Raw genomic sequence first — 25442 nt, 5'->3', positions numbered from 1 at the left:
AGTGTCACGTTCAACCACCATGTTACTCCTTTAAGCATATAAAGAATGCCGCTAACAGCTACAACAGCAGTGTCCTGACTGCCATTGGCTCAATTTTCATACCTCTTTTACAAATTTAACATGACTTTGCAGATGGAAGAACACACAACTGCCGTTTGTTTTTGAGAGGAAACTTACGTTTTATTTTTGCGATAGACGTAATGTCCAATTTCAAACCTGGAGGGGGGGGGGGGGGGGGGGGGGGGAAACAACTTTAAAATGCAACAACCTTGAAAAGTGAAATGGTTGTGCATGTAACAGAGTATACATGCCAAAATGAACTAGTCTGCGTTTTCACTTTACTAGAAGCTGAGGTGACATGTTGACATATTATGGGTGTTTAATGTTTGACGCCTGTGTTTTATTGGCACAAGTAAAAACTGGCTAGTTTCACGACCTTCATGTTTTTTATTGAGATGTTTACACCGACGGTGTCAGGAACAAGGGAACAGGGGGAGGCAGAATGTTTCTGGAAATAGCCTTGATTTTCTTTCATGGATGAAAAGACCTTCGGTGCTGCAGTCAATCACGTGTGTATTGAATTGCTCAATGAGCATATATAATAATTTCAGGAACACGTCAACAATACCCCGTAAAGCATAAATCTGGACAGAAGAGTCAGACAAGGTAACCACGGTTTCCCTCAAGTATTAACAGCAGAATTCACGAGCGCCTCCGCAAACACCAGAAGAAAAAAAAAAAATCAATAAACCCTCAGACTCAGATCTCTGAGGAAGGAGATAAAAGGCACGGTGGTCCGTAGGACGGAGTGTAGCACAGTGGGTAAGGAACTGCGCTTGTAACCGAAAGGTCGCAGGTTCGATTCCCGGGTAAGGACACTGCCGTTGTACCCTTGAGCAAAGTACTTAACCTGCATTGCTTCAGTATATATCCAGCTGTATAAATGGATACAATGTAAAGTGCCATGTAAAAAGTTGTGTAAGTCGCTCTGGATAAGAGCGTCTGCTAAATGCCTGTAATGTAATAATGTAATGGTCCTATTTAACAAAACTGCCATTGTGTAGTCATGTTTTTACCAGGTCAGGTGTGGGCTACGCCATGTGTACACCGAGGCCGCACCTCTGCTGCTCAGCCTCTGAAGCACTTCCCCTCTAACTGTTTTCTTGGCCAACAGCCACGACAAGGTTCAACTGCATGTTCTTGGTACGTCCAACAAAACTCTTTCCCTGAGTTCCCCAGCAATGAAATGCCACTGTTGTTCCTTAATTGCTGCTCCTCGGCTCGGCGGTGGACTTACCCGAGTTCAGAGAGTCCACGTTGAAGTCCTCGTTCACCCCTTCCTTCCCAGCATCCCTTGCCTGCTCTACCAAGAGGTTGTCCACCGCTTTGATGGCGGTCGCCATGTCGTAGGGCGTCAGATCGAAGGAGGTGGATTCCTCGCACATTTTCTCCTGTGAAGAGAGCGAGCTAGAGTGTTTATTTGGTTTCCCTTCTCAGACGAGAGGCTGCAGGCGTTTAGCAGACACTCTTCTCCAGAACTTTTTACATACCGTGCTCAAGGGAACAATGACAGTGTCCTACCTGGGAATCGAACCTGCAACCTTTAGGTTCACTGTTGTGTGGCTTTACCTACGTGTCCAGAGCTTCTGCTTTATAGTGATAACGGCCAAAAAAAATTTACAGACGGCGATGCCGTCTATGGGCAGAATATACCTGAAACTATCCACAAATTTAACATTTTAGTTTTCATGAGAATGTTCTGATGAAAGTCCAATGACTAAAATCTCAGCCTTTTCTATTTATCAAACTGACTTGGAATAGATCTCAGAGTGCCATTTTTTTTTATTCTTAGACAGTTTTACAGCCAACCTGTCTGGATGATATTTAAATTTTGAAGAAATCAACAGACAGGTTTATGCCACTTGCTGAAGGGGCTCGTAAAGCGGGGCGGAACCCTGGCGCTCTGAGCGCTGTGACACATTGCCCCAATGTGGCCGCGGGCGGGCCCACCTTGGCGCACTCACAGCTGCCTAGAGAAATCCAAACCGGGAGGTGGAGGCGGGGCTGGGCCCCAGGCTCAGCTTCATGAACACAACCCTACTTCTTACGGGAAACGCAACAGTTCAACTATAAAACGCCAGTACTGTCGTCCGCACATACTGCAGAACTGAACATCTTACACTGCTGAAATGGTCATTTCACTCCACACGAACACATTTCTACACGCAGAGCAGGCTGAAAGCAACACATGCAGCCCAGACGTAGCCAAATCCTGCATAAAGGTAGCAAATCAGCAGTCAGCTAGGTGCTGGTTATGATGTAAAACTGGGGAGAGCCAGGGATTTGGGGCTCGGGAAACGGGAAATCACAGCGCCCCTTTCAAGCTGCTCCCTAGAGAGAGAAAGAGAGCCAGACAGATGGGGGAGGGGGGGTGACGCCTTAAAGCACAAACCAGGCCCTCAAGAGAAATCACAAAGAGCGTGTGTGTGTGTGTGTGTGCGTGTGTGTGTCTGTATGAGACTGAAAGAGAGCGAGAGCGAGAGAGAGACTGGTTATGAAATGAGTCTGCACGGGAGTGGGTGTGCGTGACAGGGATAGAGAGAGATATGAGAGATGCAAGACTTGAAAGCGAAACAAGTGATATGACAGACAAGAGAAACTGGAAAAAAATGAAACAGAAACAGATTTGAAAAAAGATAAAACACACATGAAAGAGAAAGAGATTTAAAAGAGGGAGAGAAATAGAAAAGATATGAAAGAGGGAGAGAAACTGAGAGAAAGATCTGAACAACAGAGAGAAACAGAAAGAGATTTGAAAGAGGGAGAGAAACCGAGAGAAAGAGATTCTGAGAAAGAGATGGGACGTGTGTATGCTGCGTGCGTGCGTGGGGGGGGGGGGGGGCTGTGTTCCAGGGCTCCCTGCTGAGCTCATCTGTAGTCTCTATCCAGACGGGCGACAGGCGCTCCCTGGCTAATGCATGCTGTGGGGAAAGATAAACGCGTTCCCATGGAGACCGCGCCTCAGACGTACACAGTAGGCCCTCCACGGCGCCCTACTGTCTGGCCTTGGACCACGCCCACCAGGGGACATCCCTGAACAGCCATGCCCCCTGTGTGCCTGCGTGCACGTCGGTGTGTGTGTGTGTGTGTACATGTGTATTTGTGTGTGTGTGTGTGTGTGTGTGTGTGTGTGCATGTGTATTTGTGTGTGTGTGTGTGTGTATGTGTGTGTGTACATGTGTATTTGTGTGTGTGTGTGTGTATGTACATGTGTATTTGTGTGTGTGTGTGTGTGTACATGTGTATTTGTGTGTGTGTGTGTGTGTGTGTGTGTGTACATGTGTATTTGTGTGTGTGTGTACATGTGTATTTGTGTGTGTGTGTGTGAACATGTGTATGCCTGTGTGTGTGTGTGTTCACATGCATGTGTACAGCGTGTGTGCAAGTATGTGCACGTGTGTGTGCGTGCGTGTAGTGTGTGTGTATGTGTGTGTGTACATGTGTATTTGTGTGTGTGTGTGTGTATGTACATGTGTATTTGTGTGTGTGTGTGTGTGTACATGTGTATTTGTGTGTGTGTGTGCGTGTGTGTCTGTGTCCGTGTCTTGTGTGTACTGAGGACTGCAGATGCTTACCACGTTGTGAGCCTCATCAAAAATGATCACGGCCCCATTCAGCTCAATACTGTGCGCTTTGCGACTCTGCAGAGAGGAAAAAACACTTCAGTCACAAAGTCTGCCGATACAGCCACACAAAGCCTACTACAGAAGTTATAGAAGCAAAATATCCAAAAAAATATCAAAATTGGCATATGGAACCAAAATCATCGTTTTTGACAGTGGTGCCTTCCCTTAAACTGCTTTAGAATGCTGGATTTTGTAGTGCATTGATTTTACAACTGTTAAAAGGCCGAGGTGTCCCTTTACTGAGAAATAACTTGTTGCGAGGTAAAAAAAAAAAAAAAAAAAGATTTTAAAAACCTGGACTGGAATTAAAAAAAAACTGGACTGGAAGAAAAAAAAAAAACCTGGACTGGAATAAAAAAACTGGACTGGAAGAAAAAAAAACTGGATTGGAAGAAAACAAAACCTGGACTGGATGAAAAAAAAAACTGGACTGGAAGAAAAAAAAAACCTGAACTGGATGAAAAAAAAAACTGGACTGGAAGAAAACAAAACCTGGACTGGAAAAGAAAAAACTGGACTGGAAGAAAAAAAAACCTGGACTGGAAGAAAGTGCTGTGGGCAAACCAGAAAATAGGGCCTATTTAATAGGCTATGTAGTTCTGCTGTTGTGGGATATTTTTGTAATATTTCGAAATAGTAGTATTAGTAAAAGTTTAAAATTTTGAATTTTTTATTCTTCCCTCGTTTGGGGCGCCCCTATGGATGGATGGCGCCCCTAGCATTCGCCTATACCACCTATACCACGGGCCGGGCCTGCCTGCAGCACAACACAGGACAGGGGTCTATCACTTAGATTGAAAGACCTGCATCAATCCCCAGACCCACACAGGAGTGAACCCCATTGGACGCCAGGCTGGAGCAGACGCGCACCAATCAGAGGAAGGCCTCACAGGTATGACTAAGATCTTCCATTAAGCCAGCTGACACCCTCTCTCAGCAATGAGTCAACGGTCTGACGTCATTAGCGCTGAGCATAGCCCCGCTGCAGCAAAGGCAAAAGCGCAATGAGGCTGTTTCTCACATGAAAAAATTTGCCACCACCGGAAAAGCTGAGGATGGGTTTAAAAACGGAGGCTGACCTTATGATCCAGGAGGTAGTTATAGGGCATGAATATGATGTCAGCCTGCTGCTTCAGGTTTCGAGACAGATAGTATGGGCAGACCCTGGAAAACAGCAGAGAGGCAGGGTTAACTTCAAAAGAGAGGAGGAGTTAACTGCAGCAGAGAGGCGGGGTTAACTTCAGAAGAGAGGAGGAGTTAACTGCAGCAGAGAGGCAGGGTTAACTTCAGAAGAGAGGAGGAGTTAACTGCAGCAGAGAGGCGGGGTTAACTTCAGAAGAGAGGAGGAGTTAACTACAGCAGAGAGGCGGGGTTAACTGCAGCAGAGAGGAGGAGTTAACTGCAGCAGAGAGGCAGAGTTAACTGCAGCAGAGAGGAGGAGTTAACTGCAGCAGAGAGGCGGGATTAACTGCAGCAGAGAGGTGGGGTTAACTGCAGCATAGAGGTGGGGTTAACTGCAGCAGAGAGGCGGGGTTAACTGCAGCATAGAGGTGGGGTTAACTGCAGCAGAGAGGCGGGGTTAACTGCAGCAGAGAGGCGGGGTTAACTGCAGCAGAGAGGCGGGGTTAACTGTAGCACAGAGGAGGAGTTAACTGCAGCAGAGAGGCAGGGTTAACGGTAGCAGAGAGGCGGGGTTAACTGTAGCAGAGAGGCGGGGTTAACTGCAGCAGAGAGGCGAGGTTAACTGCAGCAGAGAGGCGGGGTTAACTACAGCAGAGAGGCGGGGTTAACTGCAGCAGAGAGGTGGGGTTAACTGCAGCATAGAAGTGGGGTTAACTGCAGCAGAGAGGCGGAGTTAACTGCAGCAGAGAGGCTGGGTTAACTGCAGCAGAGAGGCGGGGTTAACGGTAGCAGAGAGGCGGGGTTAACTGTAGCAGAGAGGCGGGGTTAACTGCAGCAGAGAGGCAGGGTTAACTGCAGCAGAGAGGCGGGGTTAACTGCAGCAGAGAGGCGGGGTTAACGGTAGCAGAGAGGCGGGGTTAACAGCAGCAGAGAGGCGGGGTTAACGGTAGCAGAGAGGCGGGGTTAACAGCAGCAGAGAGGCGGGGTTAACTGCAGCAGAGAGGCGGGGTTAACCACAGCAGAGAGGCGGAGTTAACTGCAGCAGAGAGGCGGGGTTAACTGCAGCAGAGAGGCGGGGTTAACGGTAGCAGAGAGGCGGGGTTAACAGCAGCAGAGAGGCGGGGTTAACTGCAGCAGAGAGACTGGGTTAACTGCAGCAGAGAAGCGGTTGCTATAGTCAACTCATCTCATCAGAAATACCACCTTTAGCTATTTTATATGAACATGACAAAGAAACCCGCAAGGCAGCTAAGGTGAGTTTGTTTGAATGTTATAGTCACGTTTCAAGGCAAAGGGATTTAACATAACGTCATTGACACTTTGGTAACAATTTAGTTGGGAGGACATAGCTGTAACCCTGCACTCACAGTGAGCAACTCAGTTGATGGGTCTCTCAAGAGTACTAGGCTGAGCGAGGGGCAAGAGCATCTCACTGTATCCTCTTAGTGGTGTCGTGTAGCTACACGCTTTTGAAGACAAATAACGGCATTACACAGTGAATCAAACAAATATATTTGCCATATAGCCTATCATTTAGTTTATATAGTCATGTCATGGCACTGATAACTACTATTTGTTACTGCCATCTCCTTAGCAAGCCTGTGGTATCTCTCTCTCTCTCATTAGCTAGATCCTTTTAAGTTTTTAGCTGCCCCTCCATTGCAATGAGTGAAACCGGGCAGAACTATTATTCACAAAATGGTGTCATATGGGGAGCAGAAACAAGAAGACTTTTGGTGCCTTCTCCAATAACTGAACGGCTAGCTTTCCAGGCTGCCATGCACACTATCTCCAATCCACCGTTTCCTGGGTAACCGATAGCATGTGTACTCTTCCGGGGGGCAGAGGGGGATGTCTGCAGACTCTATGCTCCCATTTTGAAACAGCAGTTCCAGAGAGCTCCATACACTTCTCCCCAGCACTCCCTCAGTCTAAACTTCTAAACCCCACCCACCACAGCATCATCGCATACAAACCTCCCCTTGTTCCCAAACTTCACAAGGTCTTCGACGTCCATGATCGAGTTCGCAAGTTCCTTGTCGGTGCTCTTCTCTGAAACAAGATTAGACCATTTAAATCTCACTGCAGAGTTACCGCAATGCTGCATTAATGTGAAATATGCCTTTTCAGAGTTCAGGGGGCAAAATGTTTCAGAAAACCACATGCCACCCAATGCATAAATATAGACTGGGGGTACGCAATGCTGGTCCTGGAGGGCTGCAGGGTCTACTGGGGTCCCCAACCCTGGTCTGCACCCCATAATAAACGCGCTAGCTGCTCAGACGGCACATTAAAGAAAGCATAAAATGCACCTGCAAGCACAATGTACAGGCAGGCAGCGACCCAGGTACTGCTTGGGAACATTTATTCTTATGGAATACTGAAAAATTGCCAGTCGGATCGCACATAATTCCTCAAGGTGCTGTAGTCACATTACTGGTAAGCCACGGTGTTTTAACAAGTACACTCTTATTTTCTTCAGTGCATTTATTTGTCAGAATGCGACAAAGCAGATGATGAAAAATGACATCAGTTTTTCCCCCTTCACTTCAAAACTCATATTCCACTGTTTCTGCATACAGAATGCGTGTACAAATAAATACCTTGAGAAATGACTTAGTAACATAAAACTAAAGTGACTTTGAGTTGTCACCCTCGAAATCTTGTGATATCCACAACTGATGAAAAAATATGGTCGTAGTCAAACGCTCATAAAGATAGGTCCACTTTGTCTGTAGTGCGGCTGTGGCATGCAGTTTCTCATGTCTTTAAGGTTAGACGGCACAGATGTTAATGCTGAGTAACCCAAGCATGTCTGTGGAGCACAGGAAGTTGCTCACAGGAAGAGGATGAGTGGATGAGAGGATGAGTGGACAAACACAGATGTTTCCCAGGAAAATATGGTAGGAAACACTATAAATACTGGAAAATATTTATAAGCAAAAAGTATTACATCACTAAAGAAAAATCATTCTCTTTCTGAAGTACTGCACTTCATCCAAATTAGATATTTGGTCTTGGAAAAAATACTACCATTCAGAGGGATGTATTCAGATTACTTGGTTAAGCATGGTTTGTCTTTATAAATTAATACACAAGTTTATTTCATACAAGATCATTAAAGTTTTCTCGTTTAAGTCTCTGAATGGCAATATATCGACCTGCATATTAGACTGTTTGTTTGTGCCTGCTGAGAACAAGCATCAGGCTAACGTCAACAACTTGCATGACCAAAGCAGCTAAAATAAAACTAGCGATGATGGGCACTGCGTTTTGAGTTGGTGATCTCACACCCTCCATAAACAACCATAGACGTGGGGCTGAACGTCTATGGCAAATGATCTTCACTTCGTTCAAAGTCAAGTGTGGCCCGTGGACAATGTGAAAATTTGGTAAGGAAAGATCAAACGGGTCACCTCTCCAAGGAAGACTGCCCATCAATAATCATTCTAGGGAACGACAATAGCCGGTTCCTGAGGTTCTTGCTGTTGGTTGCCTACCTTCAACATTGTTGTAGAAGATGCAGGAGCGCGTTGACACCTTCGCTCTACACATATGAACCTGAAAAGAAAAATACAACAGTGAAGTCCAGCTATTCCTCCTCATGCAGAGCTCTGTGTAACCACAATTGTATTCATTTGTATTTTGAGGTACAGACAACCCCAGATCCCAAAGTGTTCATGTCCTAGGGGTGCATTACCAAACAGTTTGTTTGGTATTTGTAAGCTTTAGAGTGCCCAGCCATTTCAGTTTCCCTTGCCTCAAGCTCCCACTGCTCATTGCAAAATCTATGACATCTTAGCAAATTGCATGATGGGAATTCTGGTGCAACGGCAAACCTGAAGACTGGTTTTTCTGAGCATGACAGAATTTTAAAAAGGCATCATTTAAAACATAACTTTACAATGAAAACGAATCAAGTTATATTTGGTTAAATGCTACCACAATAGCACAATAAACATCAATAGCAACATACAAATCGAAGAGAGCCAGTGAGTGTGAATGTGTGCTTTTTTGAGCGAGCGAGCATGCGTGCGTGAATGTGTGTGTAAGAGTGAGTGAGTGAATGTGTGTTTGTGTGTGAGTGTGAACATGTCTGTGTGTGCATGCGAGTGAGCATGCGTGTGTGTGTGTGCGCGTGTGAGTGTCTGTGAGTGAGTGTGTGCGTGTGTGTGTGTGCGTGAGTGAGTGTCTGTGTGTGCGAGTGAGTGCGTGCATGTGTATACGTGTGTGTGTGTGTGTGTGTGTGTGTGTGTGCACGAGTGAGTGAGTGTGTGTCCCTGTGGGTACGCACCTTGATATGGTTGCTCTCTTGCCTCATCACATCAGGGTTGATACAGAGCTGCTCCCTGGAGCCCAGTACACACACTTTCGGCCTGAGGGAAAGGGACAGCCAATGGCATCACACGAGGGGCGGGGCATTCGCAGAATTCACCATCAGCACTGCTAGCATAATAACTCACTACAGTAAACAGTTAAACAAGTGGGTGGCAGGAAGAAAAAAGTTAACGGAGTACGCAGTGCCTGATGATTTTATTACTCTCCTATTAGCTTCACTGATGAGAACTATATCGGATGGTACTGAGTATTTACTGAATTAATTGTTGTAGTGTTAATCATGAAAAATGATCAAAAATGAACGAAAGCAAACTGGAGCCAGAGATTGCGTAGTAGGGAAAAAAGGCGACCCTTCTATGGTCATAAAGCTCGGGTCCTCCACTAAGTGCCTGAGATGTTGTTGTGTTACACCACAGCCAAAAATTCTTAATTTTAACACGATCAAGCACCTGCAATTGACAACGTAATCCTTAAATTGCTATCGGGAGGTACGGTTTTCCCTAAGGCCAGTCCATGTAAATAACAATGGATTTTCCAATTTAATGTGCTATTTTCCCTATGCCTTTAAACAGCAAAATGCACACTTTTTGTAACTCTGAAAGCAAAAACTATTTTACAAAGCCAGCCAGTCTCACCGCATGTGGCCTTCTTGACTACCGGCCAATGGCCGAGAAGCTGATTAAATGCCTTGATTTACAACTCAGTGCTGAGAGCAAATTAGATTTCGCGAGCGGCCCCCTGACAGCCCAATCGCGGCTGGCGACAGCCCCCTACCTGTACGAAGTGTTCTTCAGCTCGCCGACGACCTGGGTGAGCTGGGAATGGGTCCGAGTGGCGTAGATAATCTTAGGGATGTCCGTGTAATACGCTGGAAAAAGAAACAGTTATCAGCAAAAAAACTTTCGCATGGAACCATAGTTTGCGAAAGGCGAGAATGAAGGCTATTTATAGCAGAACACGATTTAACGCTGAGGGGCTAACCGTAAATACAGAACACTAGTGCGCCACTGAGTGAGGAACAACAAAACCCATCTTAAACCGAGCTTCACATAAAAGGGGGGAAGAAATTAAACGTGGTAAGAGTGCAACTCTATCACATAAAGGCTCTTGTTGCAGATGGGTCTCTAATATGGCTTCTAAATAAAAAGAGCCCAAACAGGCTGACGACTACTCAAGATTCTGAAAGCTGTACAGCGCTCCACAGACTGCAGCCATCAAAAAACAGCAGGTCAACGGCTCTGGTGCACAATATCAGTCTTACTTTAAAAACAGCATAATTTTTCCATTTTAAACAGCCCCCCCCCCACCCCCCCATCCCCCCATCCCCCCATCCTCCACCCTCCAATCCAGGGCTTCCCAACCCTGGTCCTGGAGAACCCTATGAACATTAGTTGTTGATGCAACCTATCGCTACATTAACTTATATTATTGAAAATGTGATTCCATAAATGAAGTTCCATAAATCTCCACTTATAATTTCAATACAATGCAGGTTATGTCAGTTTCCACTTGCTTTGACTTTGAGTTCTTCATTTTACACACAGATATAAGCTTCAGTGCCCGGGGCTACACACATTCAGCACGAGGGAAGCTCACTGATCTGAGCACTAGGTCCATTAATTAACACAAAATGGAATCCGTTTCAAAAGTATCCGTTTTCCAGAGCACATCACAGAAAATAAGGTAATAAACCGCATGAGAACTGATTGGACTGATTAAAACTGTTTTGAATTTCTATATAATATTCATTCTTGGCAACATCAATATCTGTTTCTGTTCACTGAAAGTGTTTTTTAGTGCTTTCCGTGACATTTCATCAGTTTTGGAAGGGATCTGTCAATCTTAGCCTACGGTGTGATTTGTAGCCTATAGGCTAGGCCTGTAGCATTTTAACAATACCGACAAATGCTGGGAAAAACAAAGTGCAACAATGTGGACTCTAAAACATGCTGGGATCAAGATTCCAGTCCCTGTCAGTTGTAATGAAATGTTTGACAGCACTTCGACAGATTTTTTGCAGAGCTCTCCTTCGCGGTTACGGTAACATTGTCAGTGATAACAGGTGCTTCATCAAACACTCAAACTTGCAATGAGCAACATGTCCCAACCAAAAACTTTAAAGAAAAAAAAAAAAAAAGAACAGACACACTGTAACCCAACCCCGTTATATTATTTCAGACCGCCTAGTACAATCTGAGCACAATGCATCCGAACAATGCTTTCTGTTACAGGCTCACTTTCCATGATGGACCAAAGCAATTAAAAGTACTGTTCTATCAATGCATTCTACTGGTGTTCGTTTCTATAGCAGCAACTGCCTGTAGATTTTTTGAAACTTCACACACTTGTTACAGTTGCTACAGCTATGCGAGTTATTTAAATCGTTTTGCGGATGAAATCTATTAATTGGACTCTGTAGCAGTGGAAACGCAATCTCTGGAGTGATGAAATACCCTTCACTATCTGGCAGTTTGGCAAATGCCAAGAGAAAGCTACCTGCTGGAATGAATAGTACAAACTGTAAAGTTTGGTGGAGGAGGAATAATGGTCACTCAGGGTGTGTTTTTCATGGTGGTTTGGGCTATGCCCCTTAGTTCCAGTGAAGGGGAATCTCAATGCTACAGAAAACAATGACATTCTGGCAAATTACGTTCTTCTCTTTTTGGCGACAGTTTGGAGAAGGCCCTTTCCCGTTTCATCATGACAATGCCCCTGAGAACAAAGCGTGGTCCATACAGAAATGGTTTGCCAAGCTTGGTGTGGAAGAACCTGACTGGCCTAGCCTCTGGGATGAATTAGAATGCTGACTGCGAGCCAGGCCTTATAGCCCAACATCAGTGCCCGACCTCACTAATGCTCTTGGGGCTGAATGGAAGTGAATCCCTGCAGCCATGTTCCAAAATCTAGTGGAAAGCCTTCCCAGAAGAGTTCCCAGAATGCGTGTCAACAGAGATCACATCTACAGGTATGGCTACAGCATAACCGCACTGAGGGGGGAGGCAGGGGGGAGTGTAGGTGCCAGTCAGGTGAGTTTCGTACTGGGCGTGTTGCCGTCTGTGGCAGCCGTCCCCCACGACGACAGGGGTCTGTCCGGAAACAGCTCTTCCCCGCCCAGTTTCTCTGCGATCTTCCGAGCCGAAATGGTGTCTTTGAAGTAGTCTCTCCAGGCAAGGGTTGCACACAGCAGGCAGAGGGTCTTACCCGTGCCGGTTGGACTCTCAAGAATCCCATTTACCTTCTGAAAAACAAGGCAACACAGAGAAACACACACAAAACCTTCAGTGGGATATCCTTTGCATACAGTACGGGGGAAAGTGACCTTTCTTTCCAAAATAAGAACAAACTTGACAGAATAATTAAAGTAGGTAGGCACACTTCAGGCACATGGCTAGAATGTACCACATCCCCGTCCAAACAGTAAGCTTGCAAGATACTGGCCCAGCATTCGCATCCGTTATTGCCACTCCTATCTGTCTGCAGATATCACATGCCCCTGATGAGGACAAAAAGGGCATGTGCCTCTTACACCTGAGGTAATCCAGCTCATCAACACGTTTTTACTAATGAACTATTCAGTTCTCGAGATCAAAACAAAACACGCTTAAGAATAAAAATCAGCCAAGGCCTATGGGTGCAGTAAATGCGTATGGATTATGGGTAATACATATACTGTTAGGTTCTTAATCTTTTATTTGTATCTCTTATGCTCTTATGTGTTTCTTATGTGTCCGTATGTGTTTATTTTACACTTTGTGTATTGTTGTGTACTATGTCAGGCCATGTGAGCCAAAGGCAATTTTCCTTTCCGTGTGGACAAATAAAGTTGTATTGTATAGTTCAAACACATATTAAGTTAGTAATTTTAAAACGCAAGTGATTTAACGTGGCCTAGTACCCAATATATGTTATATAATTAGACAAGATGGATCACTATTATTTGTACGCAGTAACGACCTAGAATAGATTGATCGTTCATTCTATTCCAACCCCCCGACTGTCAATCAGGACACTGCTGCAATAATAAAGCACGGATGCGTTTTCAGGAGTCATGATTTGACGACTAGTTACCAGTTCAAAAACTTCCTGCCAGGAGAAAATGTACGTTTTCAACTAACATTAGGAATCCATACTAGACAGCGTTATATATTTAAACACTGAAGGCGGCATTGCATAGCAGCACTTTGTAGCGCGTTAGCTATTGTGTATTATATAAAAAGAGACGTTAAAATAGCAGTTTTCTAGCAGGTCTGGCAGTTCAACATTGGTACGTTAGCTAGCCACCTACAGCAAACATTACCTTCGTATACGGCCGAGGGGCTAGCAAACTTACGTTTTGCAGACACTCGATGACCTTGGTCATATAGTCCTTTTGACATTCATAAGGTTCGAAAGGGAACTCCACAGTTACCCCTTTGAAAGTAATCGGGGGCATCTTCCTTTACAGCAATATTAGCTAGCATTAGCCACAGTTTGATAATCTGGAGGGAAATAAATTGAGCGAGTTTTCAATCACTTGGCCTTTACAGACAAAACTAGCATACCAGTTGGCAACACCTTAAAACTCTGAATAAGTGTAGCACTCTACCCTGCATTTATAGCCACTAATAGTAAACTTGCAGACAACTTGTTAGATGCTATGTTACACTCGCACAAACCGTTCACACTTCGCGCGGTGCCGTGTTTCCAGCTTTACAGCACATGAGCAATGCGTCCACTTCCGGGTTTGACGACGCGCAGACGCGTAACACCCACCTATTGTTCAATATTAATATTTTATGAAACATTGATCAGCTCTGCGCACCATGGAGTCGGTCTGCTGATGGAAGATTTGTCACTGAAAAGCCAAATCAAGATTGTTTTGCAGTCTACATTATCCAATCGAGTCTCTATTATCCGAGATTATTAGCACATCCGTATAAAATGGCATATTATTATTATTATTATTATTATTATTATTATTAGTAGTAGTAGTAGTAGTAGTAGTAGTAGTATTACTAGCAGAAGCGGTAGTAGTGACACTGTAAGACTATAATTATTATTATTATTATTATGTGATTGTAAATTAAGAGTAGAATTTGATGCTGTAGGTATTACACTGACCTTCTCGCTCTCTTGAACTGAGTTTAATTTGTAAGTACACATTGAGCACCAGCACTATAATCTCATGAAGCAAATATTTATTCTCCTCGCATGCTGAGACAAATGGGTCCAATTCCCTTGGTACATATTGAGATTGGAGCTGCCTCCTGACAGCATTTGGCTTTTATCTTTTTACCATTTTCATTTAGCCAATTTATTCACTTTCTGACCTCTGTGGCACTCACCCAACCCCAATGATTCCAGTGGAAAATAGTATAATTTTAGTGCACTAGCCCAGTTTGAATATATATTCAATGTACTACCTAATACACCCTGTGTCATTTTGATTTTTAATGAGTTGCATACTATACATTGTGGCAAAATTCAGTAATACAATCACGGTAAAAAACTAAATACAGAGAGCTATTGCCAGCATTTAATAGGCTTATCTTAATTGATCATTAGACATAATTTTGAGAGTGAGTGGTTTGTAAAACATGACATGTGGCACCCATTAGTGCTCGTTACCATAATCATTCAGATATCTGACAAAAAACTAAAATAAACAGTTACCTTTTCCTCAAGAATCCCTGCGTTTCCGATGACAATGGCTTGTTGTAATATGGCGTAGCGAAGCAGAAACACTCTGACCTTCACATCCCCTCTGTCTCCTGCCCAGCGGCTTGGCCCTGGCAGCCTCTCCCGTGGTCCCTCCTGCTTCAGCGGGACCTTTCCGCGATCAGGCGTCAGACTCTCCTGACGGATTAGCGCCGGTTGCGGCCTGTCCAGGTTAAATCCCACTGCTTTATTGTCTTCCGGAATCGTGATGGAGTCTTTAATGGAGTCTTTCTTTCTGTAATGGATTCTTTCTGTCCTTTCTTTCTCATTAACGCCTTTGTTTCATTGGCACCGACCCCCAGAAAAACTCCTCCATTAGTTTTCCCACTTACTGAAAAACAGATAACTTGATTCAGTCAGCATGAGACAGAAAGAAAGAAACTATCTCCCAGCTTCACTGATCGTAAGTCAGTCTGTTTTCCCTAAAAATGGTAGGATGAGTTTAAAGAATAAATCAATTATAAAATCAAATGATTCACAGAGCAAGTGGGCTGAACGATATAAAATCAAACTCTATATTACAAAATAAAAGTGAAAGCGAACATTTATTTCTTACACCATTCATTTAAATTACAACATAAAGCACCTTGACGTTTTAATATTAGTGTGAGAACTAAAATGGACAGTCGTTCATATTTTTTCTCACACAGATTATACCTCCATACAGTGTAGGTAGATCATAATTTTTATTTATTTGGCAGAAACCATTATCTAGAGTGACTTACATCCCGAACACTTTATATATTATTCATTTACATAGCTGGGAGCTGGCTGAAGTAATTCAGGTCACATGGGCCTGCCTGCTTAACATATACACTGTCTGGCCAAAAAAAAAAAGTTGCACACTCTAATATTTCGTTGGATCGCCTTTAGCTTTGATTATGGCGCGCATTCATCGTGGCATTGTTTTGACAATCTTATGCAACAACGTCACAACATTTACTTTCGTCCAGAATTGCATTAATTTTTGGCCGAGATCTTGCATTGACGACGGGAGAGTCGAACCACTCCGTAAAGTCTTTTCCAGCACATCCCAAAGACTTTCAATGCGGTTAAGGTCAGGACTCTGGTTGCCAATTCATGTGTGAAAATGATTCCTCATGCTCCCAGAACCACTCTTTCACAATTTGAGCCTGATGAATCTTGGCATTGTTGTCCTGGAATATGCACGTGAAGTCAGAGAAGAAAAAATCCATTGATGGGATAACCTGGTCATTCAGTACATTCAGGTACTCAGCTGACTTCATTTTATTGCCGCATAACGTTGCTGAGCCTAGACCTGACCAACTGTAGCAACCCCAGATCATAACACTGCCTCCAGAGGCTTGTACAGTCGGCACTGTCCAAAAAAATCCAAACTGTGACTGGCCAGGCAGTATATACTGCAGCAGTAGCACTGCAACGTGGATTTTAACACGCAACCCCCTGATTACACAGGTAAAATCAAGTGTATAAAATGAATATATTTCCTTATTAAATGAGGGGGGAATCAGAAATCCAGTAACTGCCTGGTGTTTTATGCAAGGAAAGTCAGGAATTTCTATTCCTCATGGGATATTATGGTGGGGGGGGGGGGGGGGGGGGGGGGCAGGGGTGGAATCATATTAACCTATTGCACCCGCCCCCAAGAAGAAAAAAAAAGTTATGCCAGCCTAGTTATAATTTCAGGTATTAAACTGCCTTTGTTATGCTGTAGCAATGCAGTGGAGAAGACCAAACTCCCCTGTGAACATGCCTGGGGGGATCAAGGATGTACCCATCCCCCGCTGGACCCTGGGCCTCCCTTTCTGGCGACAGTCAGTTCCAGATCAGAGAGGTAGTCAATGGCGACCGTTCCCATGGAAACCGAAACACAGACGGATTGGTGGAACTCAATTGTCAGTCTCCCATCTCCCAGTACGTGTCATCATCACACGTGTCAGTGTGAGAAATAAGCTCTCTGTAATATCTGGGAGTGGGAGATCAGCAGATTTTTGGGATCAAGTGTCAGAGCTGATCTAAGTGGATCTCTTTTTTCAAAATACCCTTTCACCCTTCCAGACAGTAATTCAACAAAATTGGACACATTTTTTTTCACATTCAGTGCTCACAATTGAAGCCGTAATCACATGAATGCTACAATCCGGTTTCCAGCACACATGAAATGTACTCCTCAGCTGCAAGCCCCACTCCTGTTGATTAACAGAGAATAATCACTTCCTGGGTCATCCACAGCTCAGTGCATTTCCTTCCTTTCCAGATGAGCAGTGGCTGTCAGTGCAGTACATTAAAATACAGCCTGATACAGTAAAAGAAGAGGAGAGGCAATTAGCCTCTGTGGCAGTAGAACAATTTCATAAGAAGGCATGTGTCTCACTTTAAGGGTAGGCTAAGTGTAGGCTGGTGGATAATGAGATATAAAATACTTGGTTCCACTCCATCAGGAAAACATTGTACTGACAGAAATATGCTGGGCAGATATATTGTGCTGAAATGGGACCTTGGATAACATGATGCCACAGGCAATTTAATCTGTGCTATGGGACTCTGCTGTAACCTAGCTTTCCCTCAAACAATATGCTCAACATTCACCCTCTGCTGATTTCCCCGGGGTTTCTGGGTATAAAGTTTGTTTCTGCCTATTTTTAAATCTTGCACCCAAATTCCATCAAATTTCAATAAATGGCTTTCATGTATTTCCAGCTGGTGGTAATTTATTAGAGTGAGTTGTATTGTGGGAGCTTAATCTAAGGAGATGCTACCAGTGAAGAGAACTGACAGTAATCTTATTGTCATAACCTCCTGTCCATCATTTTTCTAAAGTAAGGAGGGTAAATTATTTCCCTCTCTCACCCTAAGTCACCCCCAAAAGTCAACGCTGATTGGCTGACTCAGTAAAGTCACTGTGTGGCATTCCGATTCATTACCGCAGTCTGTGCCAGTAATAGTGTACTTTGCCCTTTGGTTCTTGGAAAAATGCTCAGTGTCTCGGTTCACTTTGTCTTTACTGAAGGCACCAGAGTCTGTGAGCCATCACAGTGTTTCTTTATTTAAATTTAAAGCTGCTTTCCAATGGGCAGCCAGCCAGGTGAGGGACTGTGTCTAAAAAGTGCTGTAATTTCTACATGGGGAAAGAAAAACATAAAAATACTCTTGAAAAAAAAACCCTGTGAATTTAATCACGTGTGAATTGTTTGATTGCAAATTTAAAATTGTAAAGTACAGAGCCCAATCAAGAAAAAAAAAATTTATTTATTTGTCCCAAACATATAGATCTCACTATACATAGGTGTGAAAATAGATGTATTTACAACATATTGGCAATTTTTTAATGTCTGTAATATTAGGTTAAAAATACATGGCAGTATCTGAATGCGACAATAAACAGTATTTTGCCTTTATAGTGTCTAGCAAGTTTCTGATCTTGATAATATACTATATTCCAGTGCACTTGTCAGTTTCACCTCTATAAGAGCATACATGAACAGTCCTAATCTCATATTGTTTGTGTTTAATTTGAAACGTGCTAATGCCTCAACTAAGTGTTAAGAATCCCCAAAGCAGGAAATGAAAGTAAAACTTGTCTAGACTTGAAGATTATGAATCAGTGCACATCTGCAACTATTGACAAAAGGGTGCAATACTCATAGAATCCATAATGTCTTTGTAAAAAGATTTAATATGTCAGAAAAATTAGACTTTGCCCAAATTTTTTTATTTTTTATTGTCCATCTGTCTTCCTGTCAATAAACAATGCCAATCAAAAGAGATAGCTGTCATACTTCACCTTAAAAAAAATCGAACGCACTACTCAGGCTCACTGATTGGCTGAAAGTTTTTGAATGACATGCCCTCACTCGGAAACTTTTACTGAAAAAATCAGGAAAAGGCAGGAGGACATTTAATATCTGTTTGATGGATGACACAGAGATTACACTTTCTTCACAGACAGGAGGGAAGGCCAGTGAAAGATGCTGGTTTACAGATTTTCGCCCACCAAAGATGAGTTTCGCTCAGGGCATAAATCACGCCGAGGCATGGGAATAGGTAAGTGGCCAGAAGGCAGTCCGAAGGCATCATTTTTCAAAATCAAAAAATCCTCAGGAAAGATCCGGAAATGCATTAGCGATCTGTAGCCCGTATGTCAAAAGAGAAACTGCAGTTTGTGAAAAGTGTGTCAAATCTTACACTAACAATTGCGCCCAGGCCTGCAAACAAATGCGCTTGCACACACACGCACACACACCTGTATGCGTGCGCACATATGAACATAAATACATACTCACACTTCCAAAAGCATATGCACGAAACAAATGTACAAATTCACACGCACAAAGACACACACACACACACACACAGACACACACAGGACTGACCAGAGACAAAAACACACACACACACACACACACACACACACACAGGACTGACCAGAGACAAAAACACACACACACACACACACTAGATTAAAATAAACCCCACCACCATGCTGATCTTTAGATACCAAGTAGCAATTTTTATTCATGAGCAGTGCTGGAGAAGAGGTCACAGCACCTGTCTGGTCTTTGTTTGATCAGAAGGTTTGTATTGACACATCTTTTCCTTCAAATGGAGGTACCTCTTTTTTAGTGTTCATCATGTACCACATCACAGGCTAACGGCTACACTATGCCAGGCCAACCGTGCTGTTGCACAATCATGTCCTAGGTAGAAAGAGATGTTCCTCCTCATGTCATGTCTGTCTGTGTATGAGGTGTGCAAAAAATACAAACAGGTAGGAACACATGGCCTTTGGTTTCCACGCACACTTGATTGGTTATGTAAACAAATGTTTATCATTTTTACGTGTTTTTAATGGCATTTCATATTGTGACATTTTAATGCAATTTTATAAAAAATGTAATTATGTTTTACTATTACTAGATGTAGTATGAACTTTCATCCATTTTCTGAACTGCTAAAATATATAAACCGTTCACTCCTGGTTAGGGTTTGGGGGAGTGGCAGGAAAAGGTCACCAATCCATTGCAGGACACACACACACACCATTCACTCACACACTCAAACCTACGGGGAATTTAGAGTCTCCAGTTACTGTAGCCTCTCCAAATGTCTTTGGACTGTGGAACATGAGGAGAACATGGAAACTCCACACAGAAAGCCCTTTGATCCGGATTCAAACTCGGTGCCTTCTTGCTGTGAGGCAACAGTACTATTCCCTATTCACAATTATATTAATTTGGCCAGTAAAGTAATGCTTTAGTCGCAAATTAATTTTAGATAAAGGCTGTAATTTCATAGTGCAGTCAGTTATGCAGGAAAAGGGATGCAGCAAAAAAAAAAAATCATCAGCATCTGGGTAATTAAATTTTTAACATCATGCTGGTTGCTGTTAAAAAATGGAGGATACCATACCCTCAAGGGGAATTACGTGGACTTTTTAGTGATCGAGTTAGATGCAGACGAAAATGCGACCATAAGAACAAAGGGCATTGTCTGCATTGTTAAGAGAGCTGACCGTTAGCCAAACAAAAATGGTGATGGGCAAACTTCCAACGAGCTTTCTGACTCGGCTAGACTGGTGGCACATAACGTTAAGCAAACGGCTCGATGTTTGAAGTCCACAGTACTGAGTGCATCACAAAGAAAAGCACTTATGCCAACTCAGTAGCAGTCTGAATCCAATGGCTGGCCAATTAACATGGTCCATGACAGGAGTTAGAACCAGTTCTACATCTAGTTTTTTTTTTTTTCAAGCAATATTTATTTTAATATTTAATTAATGGTGTCACATGCCTGGTGACTCCCCAGGGAGGGACAGAATAGCTGGACACATGGAGATATGGTAATTCCAGTTTTAACCAGTGTTTTATTGAGAGAGAAGGAGAGAGACAGCGTGCTGTTTGAACTAAATCAAATAAATAAATGTAAATCTTCTCCGTTCACCCTCAAGGGATCTGGGGAAAAAAATAACAAGCTAAAATAATAAAAACGAACCAAAGTACAACAAAAGCTTCACAGCATGGTTTCTCATCTCACTTGCTCTCTCTTTCGGCACGCGGATTCTGGTCTCAGACACCTGCTGTGAAAAGAAGCACAATTCAAAATCCTGGCTGATTAGCTAACGCAACCCTGTGTAAACTGTATTGTAAATTGTGTTGTAAATTGTATTGTAAATTGTGTTGTAAATTGTATTGCAGAATGTGTGACCCATGTGCGTGTGCCCACTTAACCAGCAGGCATGGCCTCAGATTGCCGCGATTTCCTCACCCAGACCAAGCCCTGCCACAAATGGGTTGTATGTTTCCCAATTAATTTAACAAACCTTTTTTTTTTGATGTGGTGGAATAGTTGGAAATGGTGGAAATACAATCATATTGAACAGTGAAATGAATATAAATCTTCCTTCCTTTCTTTTTGCTATTATAAATCTTAATCAAGCATTCCCTGCATGAGTGAGTGAGTGAGTGAGTGAGTCTGAGTGAGACTCCCATGGTCTCTATTACAGTTGTTACCCATACAGGAAGTGAGGTCATGCATAAAGACTGAAAGTCCTCATTACAGCCTCGACCCTCAGTGCATAGCAACAGAGTTTGTACATGCTTAAATTCATGCCACTGTTCTAAGGTTTATTTTTAATTCCTAAGAGATAATACTCAGTCCATGAGGACAGTACAGAATTAATCCGTTCCCAAAATGAAAAGGCTGGCGCTGGCCTGTGGATCTGCGATAGGGGTGTGTTAAGATGTTCCTTTGTGTGTTTCTTTTTTTTCCTCTACCTCAGTAAGTGCATTAGGCCTCACGTGATGCAATTACCTTGCTAATGGATAAAGAGTGCTGCCTGTTTTTTCTTCCTCTTAAGATTTTTACCAATCACACGTCACAGTTTTTTTTAATGAATTTATTTATTTTTGTGCGGCGAGCACGTGCAAAAAGCACATTATGGCTTTCAGCACCTTGTTATGAGCAAAGTCAGAAATCACATTTCAGAAGCATGAAATAAGCTTTAGATTAAAACCTGCTCTACAATAGTACTGCTGTACACTTACAGCATCTGAAATTCTCTTCAGAACTCACTGAAAACGATGAAATCCTTCTATTGTACCGTACCATCTTTCTACACTGGCACACGTGTATTTATTTGTGGGCCTAGTATGTATCTTAAATCCGACGTCTTGTTTTCTTTATTTTAATTTTGTATTTTTTCTGCTTAATTACAATCTATGTTTGAGGATCCATGCTACACAGTTAAACAGGAATTCTCCAGAAAGAAGGACTGAATTAAAACACATTGACAGAAGAATATGACAACACCTCATATGTCACCACTCGTGTGGGGCTGTGTCACTGCTGCTCGCTGGATTTCGTTTCGTTTCGTCCAGACGGCCTCATCCAGAGAGGCTTGCGCGAAGAGGCACGACGCGGCGGGAAATTTATTGAAGCAATTCCGGTCAAGCCGCCCTGCTCAAGGGTACCATATCGGCCCGCCACCTGCGATTCGATCGGGCAGCCGTTCAGGCGGCTGGCCCTATTCCCTAACCGCATGGCTGCTGTCACGACGTGTCGGACGCAAACACACGCTGGCCGTGTGCATGCTGGCCTTACACCTGCCCGTGGAAGCTTTCATCGGGAGCTTAAATCGATACCCTCTGTACCGGCGTCCTAGAGATAAAAGGCAGGAACCCATGGCTGTAACGGCAGGCTGCGATGACACTAATATCAGTACTCAAAATACAGGCCACAATGCCAGGTTGATTGATTTAATTGATTGATTGACCGATTCGTTTTATTTAATAATTGATTTCTACAGAGTCACACAGACATATTCTATAGAATACGTCTATGACGGCATATGACATTATGACTTCACCAACAAAAGTACACAATTAAGCATTCAGACTTATTTCCATGGTGATCCTCATTGTAGAGTAACCTTGGGTATGATCAGAAGGAGACTGTCAGGGCCATACTAATTAAATAGCAGAATGCAATGTCAGGAGCAGTGTGGAAGAGTGAGTACACTTAAGAGATCCTTTTTAAGTAATTACATTTGTGTGTTTGTGTCTGATCTTCAACGATAAGATGAAGATGTTTTTCTTAAGAGCTGACTCAGAGGGAACAAGAACATGTACATGGTTGTAACAATGTAGAATGTGTTAAGTATATACTTTTGATGTAAAACAGAATATATATATATATATATATCAGACTGCTTGCTGCTGGGCTTCAGAGAAAGCTCTATACTGATGTATTGTGAATTCTCTCCATACTCCACGTAATAATGAGTGCTTACCACTGCGGTCCTTCTAAATTCAGAACGGATTATTTCCTCTACAATTTCGATTATATTTTTTCCTCGTCAGAAGTGAGTAGCTCTCAAATCTCGCAACAACATTCTTATTGTCTTTGCAGGACACCGGACAAGAAGGCATTATATTAAAACCTGCATGTAGTCAGAGTGAAATAATTTTTTATCAAGGCTGGCTTAGAGAGAAAGGGCCAATCAGCTGACAGAGATTTGATTCCTGCTTCTCCATCAGCCTAGTTGTTAGAGTTCTGATGATGGTGCCTGTGTTTCTGTTGTGAGCTTTGTGCCATAGGTGTCCAGTTACCTACAGGTCTTACTGCAGTCGCTGCATCTCCGCCTGTAAGGAAATCTGACTCTATCATCATGTCGGCGAGTTCACTTGGGAAGATTCTGAAATGTGTATTGATTTGGTTTTTTATAACAGTCTGCATCACAGTTCCTCGCAAATTTACTGAGAACGCTTTCTAGGTTTCCCTCGATATACGTATGAAAGCTTCCAGGCCTAACACCAAATGTCAGTGCGATACAGGCATAGTTCACAAACCACAATGGTCCACAAGACCACATCCTCAGTTTGCGGTTGGCCATTTTGGATACAGTTGCCAGGCAGGTTCAAAATATGGCTGCTGTGGCTTGAGATGAAAGATGTGCAGGAAATCGGAAATTTCTGGAAATTTCTGATTCCCTGCACATCTTTCAGGAATGCAAGGAAGAATATCAACTGGGTGGATTTTTTGTGTGATGGCTGGGATATATTATAATCCTTAGCAAGAAATGAGTAAGAAGAGCTCTCAGTTCTGCAGTTCTTTTACTTCGTAAGCGTGTTAGAAATGGCTGTTTGCAGTGACCTTACATGCTACGTGCGACTGTGATTGACTGCAGATGATTCAGCAATTTAGCACGCCAGTTACATGAGCATTGTGCATGAAATGTGCAGAGCAAGCTTGGTCAGGAAACTCTCGCCACAGCCAACCATAAATATACTACATGATAACTGTACTACATGGCCTGATAACTATACTGCCTGATAACTACATCACCTGATAACTATACTGCCTGATATTTATACCACCTCAAACTATACTGCCTGATAACTACATCACCTGATAACTATACTGCCTGATAACTACATCACCTTATAACTATACTGCCTGATAACTACGTCACCTGATAACTATACTGCCTGATAATTATACCACCTCAAACTATACTGTCTGACAACTATATCACCTGATAACTACTGCCTGATAACTACGTCACCTGATAACTATACGGCCTGATAATTATACCAACTGATTTATACCGGCTGATAACTACACTGCCTGGCTCCAAAATCTATTGTACATGTGTGTTGATGAATGCTGCACCTGAAATAGTTCTTTCTTCCCCCCATAAGTCCGTGTTTTTGGTTGGCCTGGGCAGTGAAGCACTGTGTGACAGGAGAGATGTAAAAACCTCATCCCTTTCTCCTCTCTTCTGACAAACTCACATCCGTTTCTCCTCTCTTCCATCAAACTCACATCCCTTTCCCCTCTCTTCCATTAAACTCACATCTATTTCTCCTCTCTTCCATCAAACTCACATCCCTTTCTCCCCTCTTCTAACAAACCCACGTTCCTTTCTCCTCTCTTCTAACAAGCCCACTCCGCCTCACTGCTGTCAGCCACCTCCTTGGCTCCTGACAGCAGAAAGGGTTTTAAAAAGTTCTGAACTCCCTGCAGTCCTAGTCCTCTTTCCTAGGCCACCCGCCGCGACAGCAGCAGCACACACTAGCCTCTTCCTGCCCTTTATAATTGGAGAGCCGTGCTCTGCTCGCACCCTTGGGGACGGCACGCGGCAGGTCGTTAAATCTAATTAACCCCGACGCCAAGCGCAGGGAAATATTTGCCGTCTTTGGCGTGAGGCGTGAGAAACGCAGGCGCGGCGGTTCGGCGGGTAGACCCGGTGCCCCCTATTTAAAGAGCAGCCGCCTCCTGGAGGATGACAGAAACGGGCGTGGTCCCCCCTGCCCCCCCCCCATCCCCCCGGACCACCAACAGGCCATCAACCCCCCACCCTTCAGAGCACTCAGCCCTTAGTAAAAGCACGCACTCTTAAGAGAGCTTGGCCGCATTGTGCGATGTTAAGGAGGTAACAGGGAGGGCTGTGATCTGTCGATTAATATGCGGAGCGGGGGGAGGGGGGTTGGGTGTGTGTGGGCGGGTCCGTGTGCCTGTGCGTTCGCTGCTCGGCTCCCTGCCCCCCCCCCCTCCCCCCCAACACCCCCCCCCCTCCCAGCCGGCCCAGCCCCTCCCCCCTCCTCCCCTCCCCGTCTG

General features: G+C 43.6%; 1 protein-coding gene across 3 annotated transcripts in view; it reads right to left on the bottom strand.

The window, feature by feature from the left end:
- Positions 1 to 13874, bottom strand: part of rtel1 (regulator of telomere elongation helicase 1) — a 47502-nt gene extending 33628 nt beyond the window's left edge. For 2 of the 3 annotated variants that reach the window (XM_035382151.1, XM_035382152.1), the window contains exons 1-10: positions 13477 to 13857; positions 12186 to 12384; positions 9921 to 10014; positions 9103 to 9184; positions 8309 to 8369; positions 6785 to 6860; positions 4766 to 4850; positions 3636 to 3701; positions 1298 to 1451; positions 178 to 216 (exon numbers count right to left, since the gene is read on the bottom strand). In XM_035382151.1, the coding sequence (XP_035238042.1) occupies positions 178 to 216; positions 1298 to 1451; positions 3636 to 3701; positions 4766 to 4850; positions 6785 to 6860; positions 8309 to 8369; positions 9103 to 9184; positions 9921 to 10014; positions 12186 to 12384; positions 13477 to 13578 (958 nt within the window). In that variant the 5' untranslated portion in view covers positions 13579 to 13857. Of the gene's footprint in view, positions 1 to 177; positions 217 to 1297; positions 1452 to 3635; positions 3702 to 4765; positions 4851 to 6784; positions 6861 to 8308; positions 8370 to 9102; positions 9185 to 9920; positions 10015 to 12185; positions 12385 to 13476 lie in introns of all 3 variants that reach the window. The other variant, XM_035382150.1, reaches the window with a different exon arrangement.
- Positions 13875 to 25442: the final 11568 nt, after the last annotated feature.

The sequence above is a fragment of the Anguilla anguilla genome, chromosome 11 (assembly GCF_013347855.1).
Source record: "Anguilla anguilla isolate fAngAng1 chromosome 11, fAngAng1.pri, whole genome shotgun sequence".
Taxonomy (NCBI): Eukaryota; Metazoa; Chordata; class Actinopteri; order Anguilliformes; family Anguillidae; genus Anguilla; species Anguilla anguilla.
This window is presented reverse-complemented; position numbering and strand designations above follow the sequence as displayed.